The sequence below is a fragment of the Ochotona princeps genome, chromosome 10, assembly GCF_030435755.1.
Source record: "Ochotona princeps isolate mOchPri1 chromosome 10, mOchPri1.hap1, whole genome shotgun sequence".
NCBI classification, from domain to species: Eukaryota; Metazoa; Chordata; class Mammalia; order Lagomorpha; family Ochotonidae; genus Ochotona; species Ochotona princeps.
Genome location: NC_080841.1, coordinates 78,005,137 through 78,018,779, shown reverse-complemented (window position 1 = coordinate 78,018,779; position 13,643 = coordinate 78,005,137). Strand labels below are relative to the sequence as shown.

General features: G+C 40.8%; 1 protein-coding gene across 1 annotated transcript; it reads left to right on the top strand.

Annotated features, from left to right (window-relative positions):
* Window positions 1-4,127: 4,127 nt before the first annotated feature.
* LOC131481339 (zinc finger protein 300-like) lies at window positions 4,128-5,102 on the top strand. The gene is made up of 2 exons (XM_058669757.1): window positions 4,128-4,397; window positions 4,581-5,102. The coding sequence occupies exons 1-2, from the start codon at window positions 4,128-4,130 to the stop codon at window positions 5,100-5,102; spliced, it is 792 nt and encodes a 263-aa protein (XP_058525740.1).
* Window positions 5,103-13,643: the final 8,541 nt, after the last annotated feature.

The window sequence follows — 13,643 nt, the reverse complement described above, 5'->3', positions numbered from 1 at the left end:
CTGTGCACCTAAGCTGTTGACCTATGTCCTGTTAGAGTTATAGAGTTAGACCACCCGAAAAACAGCCAGGTTCAGCAAAATCTTGCTTCAATGCTATAAACTGCTAAATACTAAAATTAAAATAGACAAGAGACAGCTGAATAGTTATCTATAGCCATTTTAAGGTGCATAGTACCCAGTTGTATATAAACTACTAATTGAAATGTCAATGTAGAAGTCACAGGATGTGGTTCAGAACTTGAATTCTTTTTTTCTCTCTCTCTCTTTTAACATACTGGTTACTCAATACCATATCAACTAATTCCATAACGTTATAAACTGCTGTTGATGTAATGTCAGGGCTTTTAATTGATTGGGATGATACTCTGCTGGCTCTACCTTCAGGCCAGAGATGGTCTCCCGAAGAAATTGTTGAACTTGTCTGGATAATAAGATGCTGGACTTTATGCTTGATAGATGCTTGCAATGAAAGAATCTCAACTGAATTTGAACTGTGGTAATGCAACAAGTTGGAGGAGTCCACCATGGTGGGGGGGAGTTGGGGAGGGGTGGTAGAAATCCCAGTGCCTATAAAACTGTGTCACATAATGCAATGTAATCAATAAAAAATTCACACACACACACACACACACACAAACAGGTTATATATTAAGCTGCATCAATAGAAGTTGCAAATCAAACACACAGAAGAATTACACTCAGGTTACTAATACAGTTCCAGAGTTATTATTTTGGCAGAATGATTATGAGTATTGATTTTAATTTAGTTGAAGATCAGAGTGCAATGATAGGGACAAGATGAGAGTGATGTGTTAGTAGAAATGTATTTTTTGCATCTTTTTCAGTTTCAATTTTATGGCATAATTATGTAAGCTCTGGGATCCCTCCCCAAATTCCCAACTCCCAGTGGGAGTGCAGGCTAGTAAAACCACTATGAAAATCATTATGTAGAGTACTTAGAGAACTGCAAATAACCCTGCCATATGACCATATGACCATGTGACCATATGACCCATCTGTCCCATTCCTAGGAATATACCCAAAGGAAATGAAAACTGCACAGGAGAAAGAACATGTAATGCTATATTTAGGACAGTACAATTACAATAGTGAACACATGGGAATAATCCAGAATGCCCTCCCAAAGAGGAGTGATTGAAAGTGTATTTGAGTGGTACCTTCAACAATTCATTAGAATCTGAGCATTTAGAGAAAACAACCTTTAAGAGAATAAGCAATGTTCCATTGAAGTATTTTGTTATTACTCTATGATGCTGTATTGATTGCAATTAAAAACAAAAGAAATAAGATAAAAAAAGAGAATAAGGAATGTTCCATTGAAGTATTGAAATTACAAAAGTAATAAACAACAAGATATTTTCACTTTGTTATTACTCTATGATGCTGTACTGATTGTAATTAAGGTGCATTCAAGAGTTGCAAATTAAATATACATACAATGCCCTGTCAGTATTTCTTTATAGTGCTCCAGAGCTGAGGAGTCATGTGCTGTTACAAGTGTTGGTGTCATTTGAAGATGTGGCTGTGGACTTTACCCCAGAGGAATGGCAGAATATGGACAATACTCAGTGTACCCTGTACAGAGAGGTGATGCTTGAGACCTATAACAATCTGCTGTCTGTGGGTGAGTGAAATTCCGTCCTGTTCAAGCAGAATAGATGTATAGCTATATAGATGGCAAATGAAAGAAGAGTGTATCAAGTTTAGTAGTTGATAGGACTAGTAGTGATTTTTGCAATGTTTGCATCATGTTGCATGGACAGCGTACTCCATGACAAAGCCTGATATGATCCTCAAGTTGGAGCAAGAATCAGCATCACAGACCATGGAATAATCTGTCAACCAGGGACTTTCAGGTAGGTCAGCACATAGTGTGCAGGGAATTGATATATAGTTCAGTCCATGTTGAATGGAATTCTCTCCGACTTTTTTTTTTTAAGTTTCTTCATAAAAGACAATTGATGAGAAACAGGCAGTCTACAGTATCCATATTTAGATTTATTCTAGCAGTGCCTTTAAAACTTTGCCAGCCTATAACCATAAAGATAGAACTATATCTTGTTTTTTTTAATGATCCTAAGCATTTAAATCATCATCTGCCATCTGCCAAGATACATTTTCAGAAAGTTGTATTTGAAGCAGAATAGCCAAGACAAGAAAAAATTGGCACTGTTATGGGATGTAAGTAAGTCCAAGCGTTATTTTCAATTTCTGTGCGACATTCTGTTTAATGTCCTTTGTCAACTAAAAGTACACAATTCCAAATAATTGAAATTTTCATTTAAAAAAGTTATTATATGAATAGATTAGTAAAAAAGAGATAATAGTAATAAATAATGCTCATAAATATTCACATTTTAATAATATTAAAATCTGCTGTATCTAGCATGGCAACAAATGTCACTGACTTTCCTTGAGCATTGGAGAAGAAACTCCTCAGTGTGATTCATGTATATGGCTACTCTTTTTCTCATTTCAGATCTTTATAGAAAGAATGAGCTGCTTGGAAGTAATCAGCAACGTCAAGACATAATCTTCAGGCAAGTTGTAATGACAAAAATCATATAATAATTCCAAAGATGTTTAGTATTAGTTCAGACTATAAGTGAAACATGAACTGAAAGGAAAATTGTATATTAAAACACATTTGTGAAATGATTTTATTTATACATAGTTTCAGATAAGAGTTTTCTTTGCAAAGTGACCAGCTGAATAGCATTTCTTGGGAGAGAGCCAGGAGATGGTGTGCCTCTTGAATGGAGAGAGGCAGACAGCAAAGTGTCTTAGGTTTTTAAGTGTCCCATAATGCTTCCTTGTCTAGGCAGGAATCTGTTGGCAAGACATTTCCCATTCATTCAACCAGCCAGGAAATAGTTTCTATTGCACACCTCAAAATGCACACTTTCTATTCTATGGCTGTGTTTCTCAGAAATAGGAAGCCATGTGAGTGATCATATTGAGAGAGAGACAAAATAAAGAAACTTGTTTTTTTCAATTCATCTGGGAACTGAAGTAGGTGTCATGAAAAGGCTCAAATAGGTTATCGCAAAAGATCACACCCAGGAGCATAGCATGGTATCCTAGTGGCTAAATTCACGCCTTGCACTTGCTGGGATCATATGTCAGCATTGGTTCACATCCTGGAAGTCCAACTTAACATCCTGGTCACTCATTTTTGACCAGAAAAAGAGTCAGACATCCAAAAACCGTTCACCTGGCATCTTCATGGAAGGCCCAGAAAAAGCTGGTTGATGATTACAGCCTCTTAAGTCTTACACTGCTGTGATTCCAATCTACACCAATTTGAAAATACAATCCATCTGAAGTTTTAGACAGACTAGGCTATGGAGGTGATTGTGTGTGTCATTGGGTGGGTGCACTCTCCAGGCTTATGCAGAGCCATGGGGTGCCAAGGGTCATTTTTATAGGTTCATTCAGACTTGATAGAAGTTATACAAACCTTATGCATTCTTCTCTCTGATGAGTCAAGCCACATAACTCTGGCTTAAGATTAAGAAAAATTTTTATATGCCAGAGGTGATGTGTCTCTTGAAAGGAGAGGTAGAGAGAATCCATGATTTATTTCAAAAATTTTTTTTCTATAGGAAGCTGGACCAAATGCATTTGGGGGAAAGTGTTCTCCTAATGTCCCTGAGAAAAGCCCCCAGACAGGGGAAAATATCACTCAACAGGACAAGATTAACATTTGTCTACAATCTTTTGAACACAATGAGCAAGAAAATTGTTACAGTGCGAAGAAGATATCCCTTATGTGTGAGCAAGTTTATACTAAACAGCCGTATCATAAACAACCTGTCAATATGACAGAAAGAATTCAAATTGAGAAGAAAATCTTCCACAGCAATCTTTATTTTGGCAAACATCAGGAAACACAGTCAAGAGAGGAACTCCATGGACAATTCCAGAGTGAGAAATCTCTTATGTATACAACCGATGTCAAAATAAACCAGATAAGCCAGACAGGAAAAAGTCACTATATATGCAGGTACTGTACAAAATCTTTTAGCTGTAAGTCTTGCCTTACCACAAAGCAGAGAACTGACACAGGAGAAAATTTCTATGTGTGCAATGAATGTGAAGAAAATATGTACCAGAAATCAGAACTCACAAGAGATCAGATTCTTCACACTGGAGAGAAGGAATATGAATACAATAAGCTTAGGGAAGCCGTTGATGAGCAATTATCTCTGCAAAGACATAAGAGACTTCACACAAGGGGGAAAAGTTATGAATGTAGTGAGTATGGAAAAGTCTTCCTCAGCTACTTTGGTCTCGTTAATCATCAGAGATTCCACACAGGGGAAAAACATTATGAATGTAGCCAGTCTGGAAAAGCTTTAAGCGAACTATCAGCTGTCATTAGACATCAGAGAATCCAAACCAAGGAAAAACCTTATGAATGTAATGAGTGTGGAAAAGCTTTTTCTTTGAAGTCAAACCTAATCAGGCATCAGAAAATCCACATGAAAGAAAATGCTTATGAATGTTGTGAGTGTGGAAAAGCTTTTTTTCAGAAATCACACCTAATCATACATCAGAGAATCCACACAGGGGAAAAATCTTACGAGTGTAGCGAATGTGGAAAAGCCTTTAGACACCATTCAGGTTTTATTGGACATCAGAGAATCCACACCGGGGAAAAACCTTATAAATGTAGCAAGTGTGGAAAAGCTTTTTCTTGGAAGTCAAACCTAATCACACATCAGAAAATTCACACTGGGGAAAAACCTTATAAATGTAATGAATGTGGAAAAGTTTTTAGTGAACATTCAGATTCCATTAGATATCAGAGAATCAACACAGGGGAAAAACCTTCTGAATGTAGTGAATATGGAAAAGCTTTTTTTTGGAAGTCAAACCTAATCGGGCATCAGAAATTTCACACAGGAGAAAAACCCTATATATGTAGTGACTGTGGAAAAGCCTTCAGTGATCATTCAGCTTTCATTAGACATCAGAGACTCCACACAGGGGAAAAACTTTATGAATGTACTGAGTGTAGAAAAGCTTTTTCTCAGAAGTCAAACCTAATCAGGCATCAGAGAATCCACATTGGATGAAAAATCGTTTGAATGTATTGATTGTGCAAAAGCTTATAGAGGCCAGTCAGGTCTCAATACACATCAGAGAATCCACGCATGTAAAAAATGTTAGGAATGTCCTGATTGTGAAAAAAGCTTTTTCTCAGAAGTTATACCTAATCAGGTATCAGAAAATCCACACAGGGGAAAAACCTTACATATGTAGCTGGTCTGGCAATTCATTTACCTACCACTCAGGTCTTCATTAAACATCAGAGAATCCACACGGGGAGGAGGGAAATTATATGGATGTGTTCAGTCTGGACAATCCTTTTGCAGTCATGTTTCATTGCACATGAGTATTCACATGGGAAAATCATGAATGTAGACTGTGCAGAAGCCCACAATTTTTATTTTACTCAATTTGCCCAGGGCAAAAATGTGGTTAATGTAGCTAGTGGGAAATCTTTTAGCTAGCTCACACTTTATCTTGCATTAGAAAATCCACATAGAGTATAGACTTAAAAGGTAGTGTATGTGGAAAAGCCTTTACCTAAATACAGGTCTCATTTTATATGAGCAAATTCATAAAGTTGGTATATAATGAGTATGGAAAAACATTTGCAGTGTAAATTTATGGACAAGTGTGGAAAAATTCATACACAAACATATTTTGAGTGTAGTAGAAAGTGTAACCACATCATTTATAACATACCCACAGAAATGAATAAAACATCACTGCATTGACTGAAAAATCACTTTTCTGATTGTCAATTGTCAGCAGAACCATGAAGCTCAGAAATATCAAAGCATGTAAGCAGGAATATTAGCTTCCGTAAACCTGTTGCTATAATCTATTAGAGCTTAGAAAGCAGATGTAATGAGCATTAGAAAGAGTGCAAATGGACACAACTGTAAAAGTACAATGCATGTAGAAAAACTCTGTGAAAGTCTCAGCAAGTGTTAAATGATAAATGTGAGGCGTTACTATGTTTCAGAACACAGACTGTGCTGCTAAAACAATTCAAATGTGATTTGCTCATGATCTTAGGTTGTGAGGTGGAAAATGTGAATTAGTTCTGTTTTCAGATTTTAATGTTAATAATAAATATTCCATAAATAACACTTGCTTGGCATTCCATGGTTATTATTTACAGATTTGTATACTATAGCATTTTCAGAATCTCAAAAGTCCACATTCTATAACAGGTTAATATTGGAATCACAGATAATGATGCATGTGGCAAATGCAACAATAAAGATTCAACAGTGAAGGATGAATTTTGTCTGAAGTGGAGATTCTCTTGTGTCATTTGGTAAATTTGGATCCCATTTGAACTCTGTCTCCTTTCATACTCTAGTGTAAGAGATCACCCCTAGATCTCTGCCTGCATAAATTATGTGGGAAACCATACACATACAGTGTCCTGGAGACTCCCCTGACAATAGTCTTGGCTAACTGAGACTCCAACCTGGCCTGTTCACTACCCATACAGCTAGAGTAGTTGGTTGTAACCTAATCTTTCTGTCCTTGGAGAAGCTTTGCTTCCAAGAACTTCCCAGATAAGAATTTAAATGCAACCCCCAACCTGTTTACCAGTCATATGTAATGAACATGCCCCAAGGCATAACTTTCATCCCAGGTAGTATATTTTATTGACCTAACTCCATGTGACCTGAACCACAGCTTCCAAACTTGGGTGTCAAATGTGATCTCTGACTTGGGTCGAAGGTCCGGAGATAGGCATGTCTACTAGCAAGTTACAATGTCATTGCTTTGTGGGAGTGCTATTGAAACCAATGTTCTGCCTCCCCCACCATTTCTACTCTATAGAAGCTTGTAACATCTTCCCACTAAACACATCTTTTACCAGTTTGTCTTCTGTGATTCTGCAGTCAAAGAACACCATCGCCTCACTCAGTGGTCTCAGAGCTTGCTGCTCAGAAAACACCTGAGACTCTAGGAGGTATATCCCAGACATATAAAAATTTACATCAGACTCTTGGTGTTTATGTGTTAGTTGGAATTTATGTATCAGCTGCTGCCAATACTTCTCAGATTCACACCAATTTCATACATCATGGCTTCCCACAGTAAGTTTCTTGCCATTGCATGAGCTACATGACTAGATACCAGCCTGTGCATGAAGTTTCTAATTTTGCTGTCAACAGGTGCCTGAGATGTGCTGGTGTGATGCCAGCCTTTCAAAATGGAGACCTCATTTGAAAATCTTTCAACTGAACTCTTTCAACTCCTGCAATCTGCTCCAAGATCCTACATTTTTCTTCATAACACTTCCATGAGATTATTTTTCAGTAAATGTCAAGAATAAGATTATACTGACAAAAATCTAGCCTAAACTTTATTTATTTGCTGGGACTCAGCTCCATTGTGAGTCAGATTACAGACCTGATGGTCCAGCCTTACTACAAGATCCTCAGGAAACTTCATTACACATTGACCTAAGCCAAACGTGAAGCTCTCAGGGACAAGTGAGCATTTCTACAGTGCAACCTCAGTAGGATCGACATTCTGAAGAACTGAAAAGGAGTATAGATTCCAAATTCTGCAGCATTCCAGAAAAGAAATTAATAAAAATACCAACCATACCTGACACAATGCAGCTACAAAAGCAGAATAGCCCCTTTCAAATTCCACAGAAGACAACTCAGACCTCTGTGTGAGAAACAATCGAGATTCTGCAGACACTACCAAGTGTAACTGTACACGGAAGGAGCATTTCACACCCAGGCCCTACAAACCAAAAAGTTTAAGTCTGACCTACAGCCACCATTCACCAGGACTCTCTAAATACTGTCTAATCCTGTGCTGCTTTTCATGGCCAACCACACCACTATGTCCCAAGCTAATCCATTCCACAGGATGATCTTTCAAAGATTGATTGTGTAGTAACTATTGGAGTCCAAAAACCATAGTTGTGCCAGTACAGCAAGTTATTGGCATTCTGACTCCCCAAGATGAAGGTTGCTGTCTCCAATTTCCACTGACTGTTCCATATTAGGACCTAAAAATGTACACCTCTGTGGAGAGTGACTGTGAGTGAAACACAAAAGGCGGGGAAAACTCAAACACTACTCTCAGGTGACTTGGGCATGGTGCTCTGTCTAGGCAAGGGAAAGAGGCAGGGAGCAGGCAATGCCTGTTTCCACAGAATGTCTTCACGTGCTGAATAAGATAATAGAATTCTTTGAGCTTCAGAATTTTCTGAAGGAAATATTTGTTACAAATTGCATTTTTTTTCAAATTAAATGTGATTTCTGTTGGAATTTTACTGGCAACAAGTGCATGAGATTTAATGGTGTAATGTCAGCTTTGCAAAATGGAGACTTCATGGGGAACAAGAGAAAAGTGGAGCTAATACCTCCTTTCTATCTGCTGTGCCAGTCAGAGAAAGTCTCGGCAGAAATTTGCTCCCTTTGAAACTTGATTGAGACAATGGTGTTTTATGACTGCAATACCCCATTCATTCTCTAGTTTTTAAAATCTTTCAAGTCTGCTTGTGTGGAAATCTACATCAGTTTCTGTATGCATGTGGTTGGTGTAAATGTGTGCACCTATATGTGCTCAATAAACCTCTGAATGGTGACTGAACTGACAAGAGATGAACCCTTAAAAAGGGAATTGGGGCAAATACCATGGGTCCAGGGTGTTCTAATTAGGACTCTGAGCTTTATATTTATTGACCACTTTTAGATTCTTTCTAGGGAAAGAACAAAACAAAACAAAGAACAAACAAACAAACAAACAAAAACTCCTTGCTGGAGGCATCCCTGAATTGTGTTTGCTGCTTACACCTGCTGGGCTTTTCAAATACTGCAGCCTAAGTGACAGGAGCACGAATGCAAGGCCCATCCTTTCCTTCTTCCCTCTATTCTCCCTTATCTCTTTGCATCAGCTTCACATTTCTTCATCTCTAAAAGCAGTTAGTCATCATGGTAACAGGAAGATATTTGATTCAACATGTGACTTTAATTATTAAGGAGAGAAATAGTAGCTATCATCCAAAAACAAGCAAACAAACCCTCCTAAGAGCTATCACAAAGAATTAGCAGTCCTCTGATGAGATGGTACAGCTGTGCTCTAAGGCTGGGCATGCTTGAAGGAGTCACTCTGAAGGCTCAGGTTTGAGAGCTGAAAAGAGGCTCTCTGTCTAACACTTGGTTGGCTCATGCCCTAGACCCTGAGCAACCCCTAACATGTATTTGATCTGCCAAGGCAACCGCAGGTGGGACCCAAAATTCAATAAGCCTAATCCACCTTCCACTTCTTTTTATAAGGAATGGATGGTTCCCCAAAGAATATACAAATGGTGTGAGGTCTGAGCATGTGTCCTGGTCTGGCTGGGACAAATGTGTTCTGGGAAGGTGGGCTTAACAAACCTGCAGTTAAAAACACAGGATGGGCCCAGCACAGTACCATAGTGGCTAAAGTCCTAAATTTTGATGCACCAGGATCCCAAATGGGTCCTGGTTCTAATCCTGGCAATCCCGCTTCACATTCAGTCCCGTGCTTGTGACCTGGGAAAGTAGTTGAGGACTGCCCAAAATCTTGGAACCCCGCACCTGTGTGGGAGACACAGAAGAGGATCTAGCATCCTAGCTATAAACTGGTGCACTTCTGGCTGTTATGGTTGCTAGGGGAGTGAATCATTGGAAGGAAGATCTTCCTCTCTGTCTCTCCACCTCTCTGTATATCTGCCTTTCCAATAAAAATAAATAAATCTTTGAGAGAGAGAGAAAGAGGAAACCATGATGCAGAGTTAAAAAGACAACATGAGCACTCATAATTATCACAATGCTATTCAAACTCAACTGTGTCCATACACGATAAAGGTGTGGTTCAGGTTCCTCCATGGTAGCCTAGTGGCTGAAGTTCTCACCTTGAAAGCATAAGGTCCTTTTTTTTTAAGATTTATTCACTTTATTACAGTCAGATATACAGAGAGGAGGAGAGACAGAGAGGAAGATCCGTCCGATGATTCACTCCCCACGTGACAGCAACGGCCGGTGCATGCCAATCCAATGCTGGGAACCTGGAACCTCTTCTGGGTCTCCTACACAGGTGCAGGGTCCCAAGTCCTTGGGCCATCCTCGACTGCTTTCCCAGGCCACAAGCAGGGAGCTGGATGGAAGCAGAGCTGCCGGGATTAGAACTGGCGCCCATATGGGATCCTGGGGCATTCAAGGCGAAGACTTTAGCCGCTAGGCCATACCGCCAGGCCCGAAAGCATAAGGTCCTGTATCGCTGCTGGCTCATATCTCGGTTGCTCTCCCTTATCTATCTCCCTGCTTCTGGACTGGGAAGGTGGTAGAGGAGAGACCAAAGCATTGGGACCCTGCACCCAAATGGGAGATACAAAAGAAGCTCCTGGCTCCTGGATTCAGATCAGTTCATTTTTGGCCATTGTGGCCACTTGGGGAGTGAATCAGCAGATGGAGGAGCTTTCTGTTTCTCCTTTCTGTGATTCTGACTTTTTAATGGAAGTGAATAAATCTTTAAGACAAAGAAAGAAAAAAACAAAGGTAGGAAGGAAGGAAGGAAGGAAGGAAGGAAGGAAGGAAGGAAGGAAGGAAGGAAGGAAGAAGGAAGGAAGGAAGGAAGGAAGAATGGAGAGAACCAAGGCCTTTCAATGGGCATCATCAGGTGACCACCTGTCAGCACAGGGCCCTTTGGCAAACTCTGAGCCTTAGTCTCATTTGTAACACATCAACTCTCAGCTTTATTGTCTTTGTTTTAATTGGCCAATAGAGAATTGAGTAAATTGAAGGTGCCTGCATTGTTTTTTTTTTTAATTCTGTTACATTTTATTAGAATTTAAGTAAGCACTCAAAAGTAGACAAATTGATAATCTTCAGAGAAATTTTTCTTTACTTAAAAGATATTAGCTATTTAACATCACTGTAAACATAATAAAAGTCTTATGAAAACTGTTCAGTAGTTATTTTTAGGGCTTTTTATGGTGTCAGCATTATTGAGATTCAATTCATGCATTATAGAATTCAACCATTTATGTTGTAAAGTGTAATGAATTTTATTGTATTCACAGTTGTATGATTATCACCTCTCTTGATTTTAGAACATTTTCATCACCTTAAAAAGAAGCCCTGTGCCCTTTGGCAATCATTTTCTTACAGCCCCTGTACCCTTTCACAGCCCTAAGCAATCACTCATCTACTTAAATATTGTGAAAAAGTTTATGAAAATGCATTCTAAACTTCTTGCACCAAAATAAGCTTATCTTTTTATTCCATTATTTTGTGGAATTAAGTTGAAGTACTCTTATATGTTTCCTAGATATTTCACATAAAAACTGAACATGCAGCATGTGCCCCCCTGTGACTCTGTGATTTTTTTTTTTTTACGTGCATGGTGGCTACATGGAGCTCTTCAACAGCAGCAACCCTGTATGCATGCATGATTTTTGACATTTAAAATCTTCCCTGCTAGAAACTGTGAGGCACTGCCTACCTCCCTCTGGCCAGGCTCCTTGCTTGCAGATTCAACTAAAGGAAAATAGAACCACGTGCATACTGAGCCTATCTAAAATGCCCCTTGTCATTCCCTAAACAACCCAGTAAACTGGCTGGTTATATACACGGTAGACATACTGGCTAAGGTATAAGTAATGTGGAGATGGTTTAAAATTTGGGGAATTTATAACCATAGACTTTGCTCTCCAAAGTGGGCCTTACTGGGTTTTCCTTGTGGCACGGAGAGATTAAGCCATGGTCTGCAGGATTAGCATCCCATGTAAGTGGCAGTTTGAGTGCCAGTTGCTCTGCTTCAGGTTCAACTCCCTGCTGATGCACCTGAGAGAGTGGTACAAGGTTGCCCAGGTGCTTGAACCCCTGCACTCACATGGGAAACCCAGGTGGAGTTTCAGATCCCTGGCTTCAGCCTGGCTCCTAACCCTGATCATTGTATAATCATCTGGGGAGTGAATCAGTACCTTGGAGATTCTCTCTCTCATTCTGCCCTTCAAATAAATAATAAAGTGAATCTTGGCAGTTTCCAGACCGGGTCCATCTCCATGCTTGGAGCTCTGATTCCAGCCACCGCATACATGTGGTGAGCTGTCCCCGGGCTGGCCTGAGGTCCAGAGGCTGCTCCATTCTTGGTGAGTACACTGAGAAGGTTAATCTGGAGAACTGGGCTGGTCTGGGCCCCACCCACCGCCAACATCATGTGGTGGATGGGATTGGGGAGTGGGCAACCCCTGGTTCTTGGGGCTAAAATTTCCAACAGTAAACAAAAGTTAAAAAAAATTTTAAAGGAATGGGGGTTTAATCTGTCAAGTTAAACTCCAGAACCACCTGGAGAGTACATAATCCAGAAGTGGCCTAGTAAGGAGATAGTGGGCATCTCCCTCTTGGGTTACCATACCCATTGGATAGCAGGAAAGCCAGGACAGGGGCAGGGGTGGCTAGACAGAAAAGCACCTGCCAGTATGTGTTTGGGCTGGATAGTAGGGTTGGTTGGGTTGAACTAGGCTTCAACCCACCTGCATGGCCAAAAACAGGCAGAGAGGGGCATGCAGGTGGCCCTGGGTCAAACCCTGTGCTGCGTCACAGCAGGCTGTGGGATGAAGTCATGAAGAAAATGGCACCAGAGGTCTATCTTGCAAGCACCCACAGAGTAAGGGTGTCAAGTCTCCACATCCAGTCATGCACAGAGGCAGCAATGGTGAAGGCCATAGAGCAAAATCAGAGAAAGTATCCACAGAGAAGCTGGACCCAACTTTTAAGATTATAGCACTGATTTGCAGGGGCTGGGGTAGAGGGGGTCATTGAAGGGAGGGAGAGAAACAGCAGGGACCCTGAAACACTAGTCCCTCATCCTGGGGTAGAAGGGTACACACCCCTGGAAAACACTGTTGGAAGAAAGGCACACACCCCTGGAAAACACTAACCCCCAATTGGCCCTGGAACAGCATTGAGGTAGGCATGGGAGACACAGGTGGGTACAGGACAACAGGCACTAGCTCTGGAGCTGTAGGCAGGCAAGTGGCCTGATACAGACACCATGACACTGGCCATGCGTGCATGGTCCTAGAACATCAGGCAAGGTGGTAGTAAGACTAGACATACCAAGACCCCAGCTGTGCTCCTTGGTCTGGAGCAGATATAGTGTGTACTGGGGGCTGGTGGACCACCCTTTAAACTGGTCTGGCCTTAGAGCAGTGTACTGGGCAACAGCTAAGCCTTCCTGGCAGTGGAACAGCTTGCAGGTAGGCTGGGATCTTGTGGTCGGGTGGGTTGGTGAGTTTATTGGTGTTAGTGAGTTGGTCTGGTCCTGAAGTCAAGAGCAGAGGGGGGCACCACCCAATTTGACCTGATCCTGGAACAGCAGCTCCAACAGTGGACTAGGCAGGCTAGAGTCCTGGGTTCACCAGCGCAGCCAGCCTGTCCTTGTAGCAATGGGCAGGGCGGACATGTTAGATGTGCGGGTGTACAGGGAAGCAGTAGGTGGTCCAGAGCCCAAGCGCGTGACTCTGGGGCAGCCAGCAGGGTGGAAGGACTGACTGGTTAGATGCTTACAGGTCCCAGGCATGAGGCCTT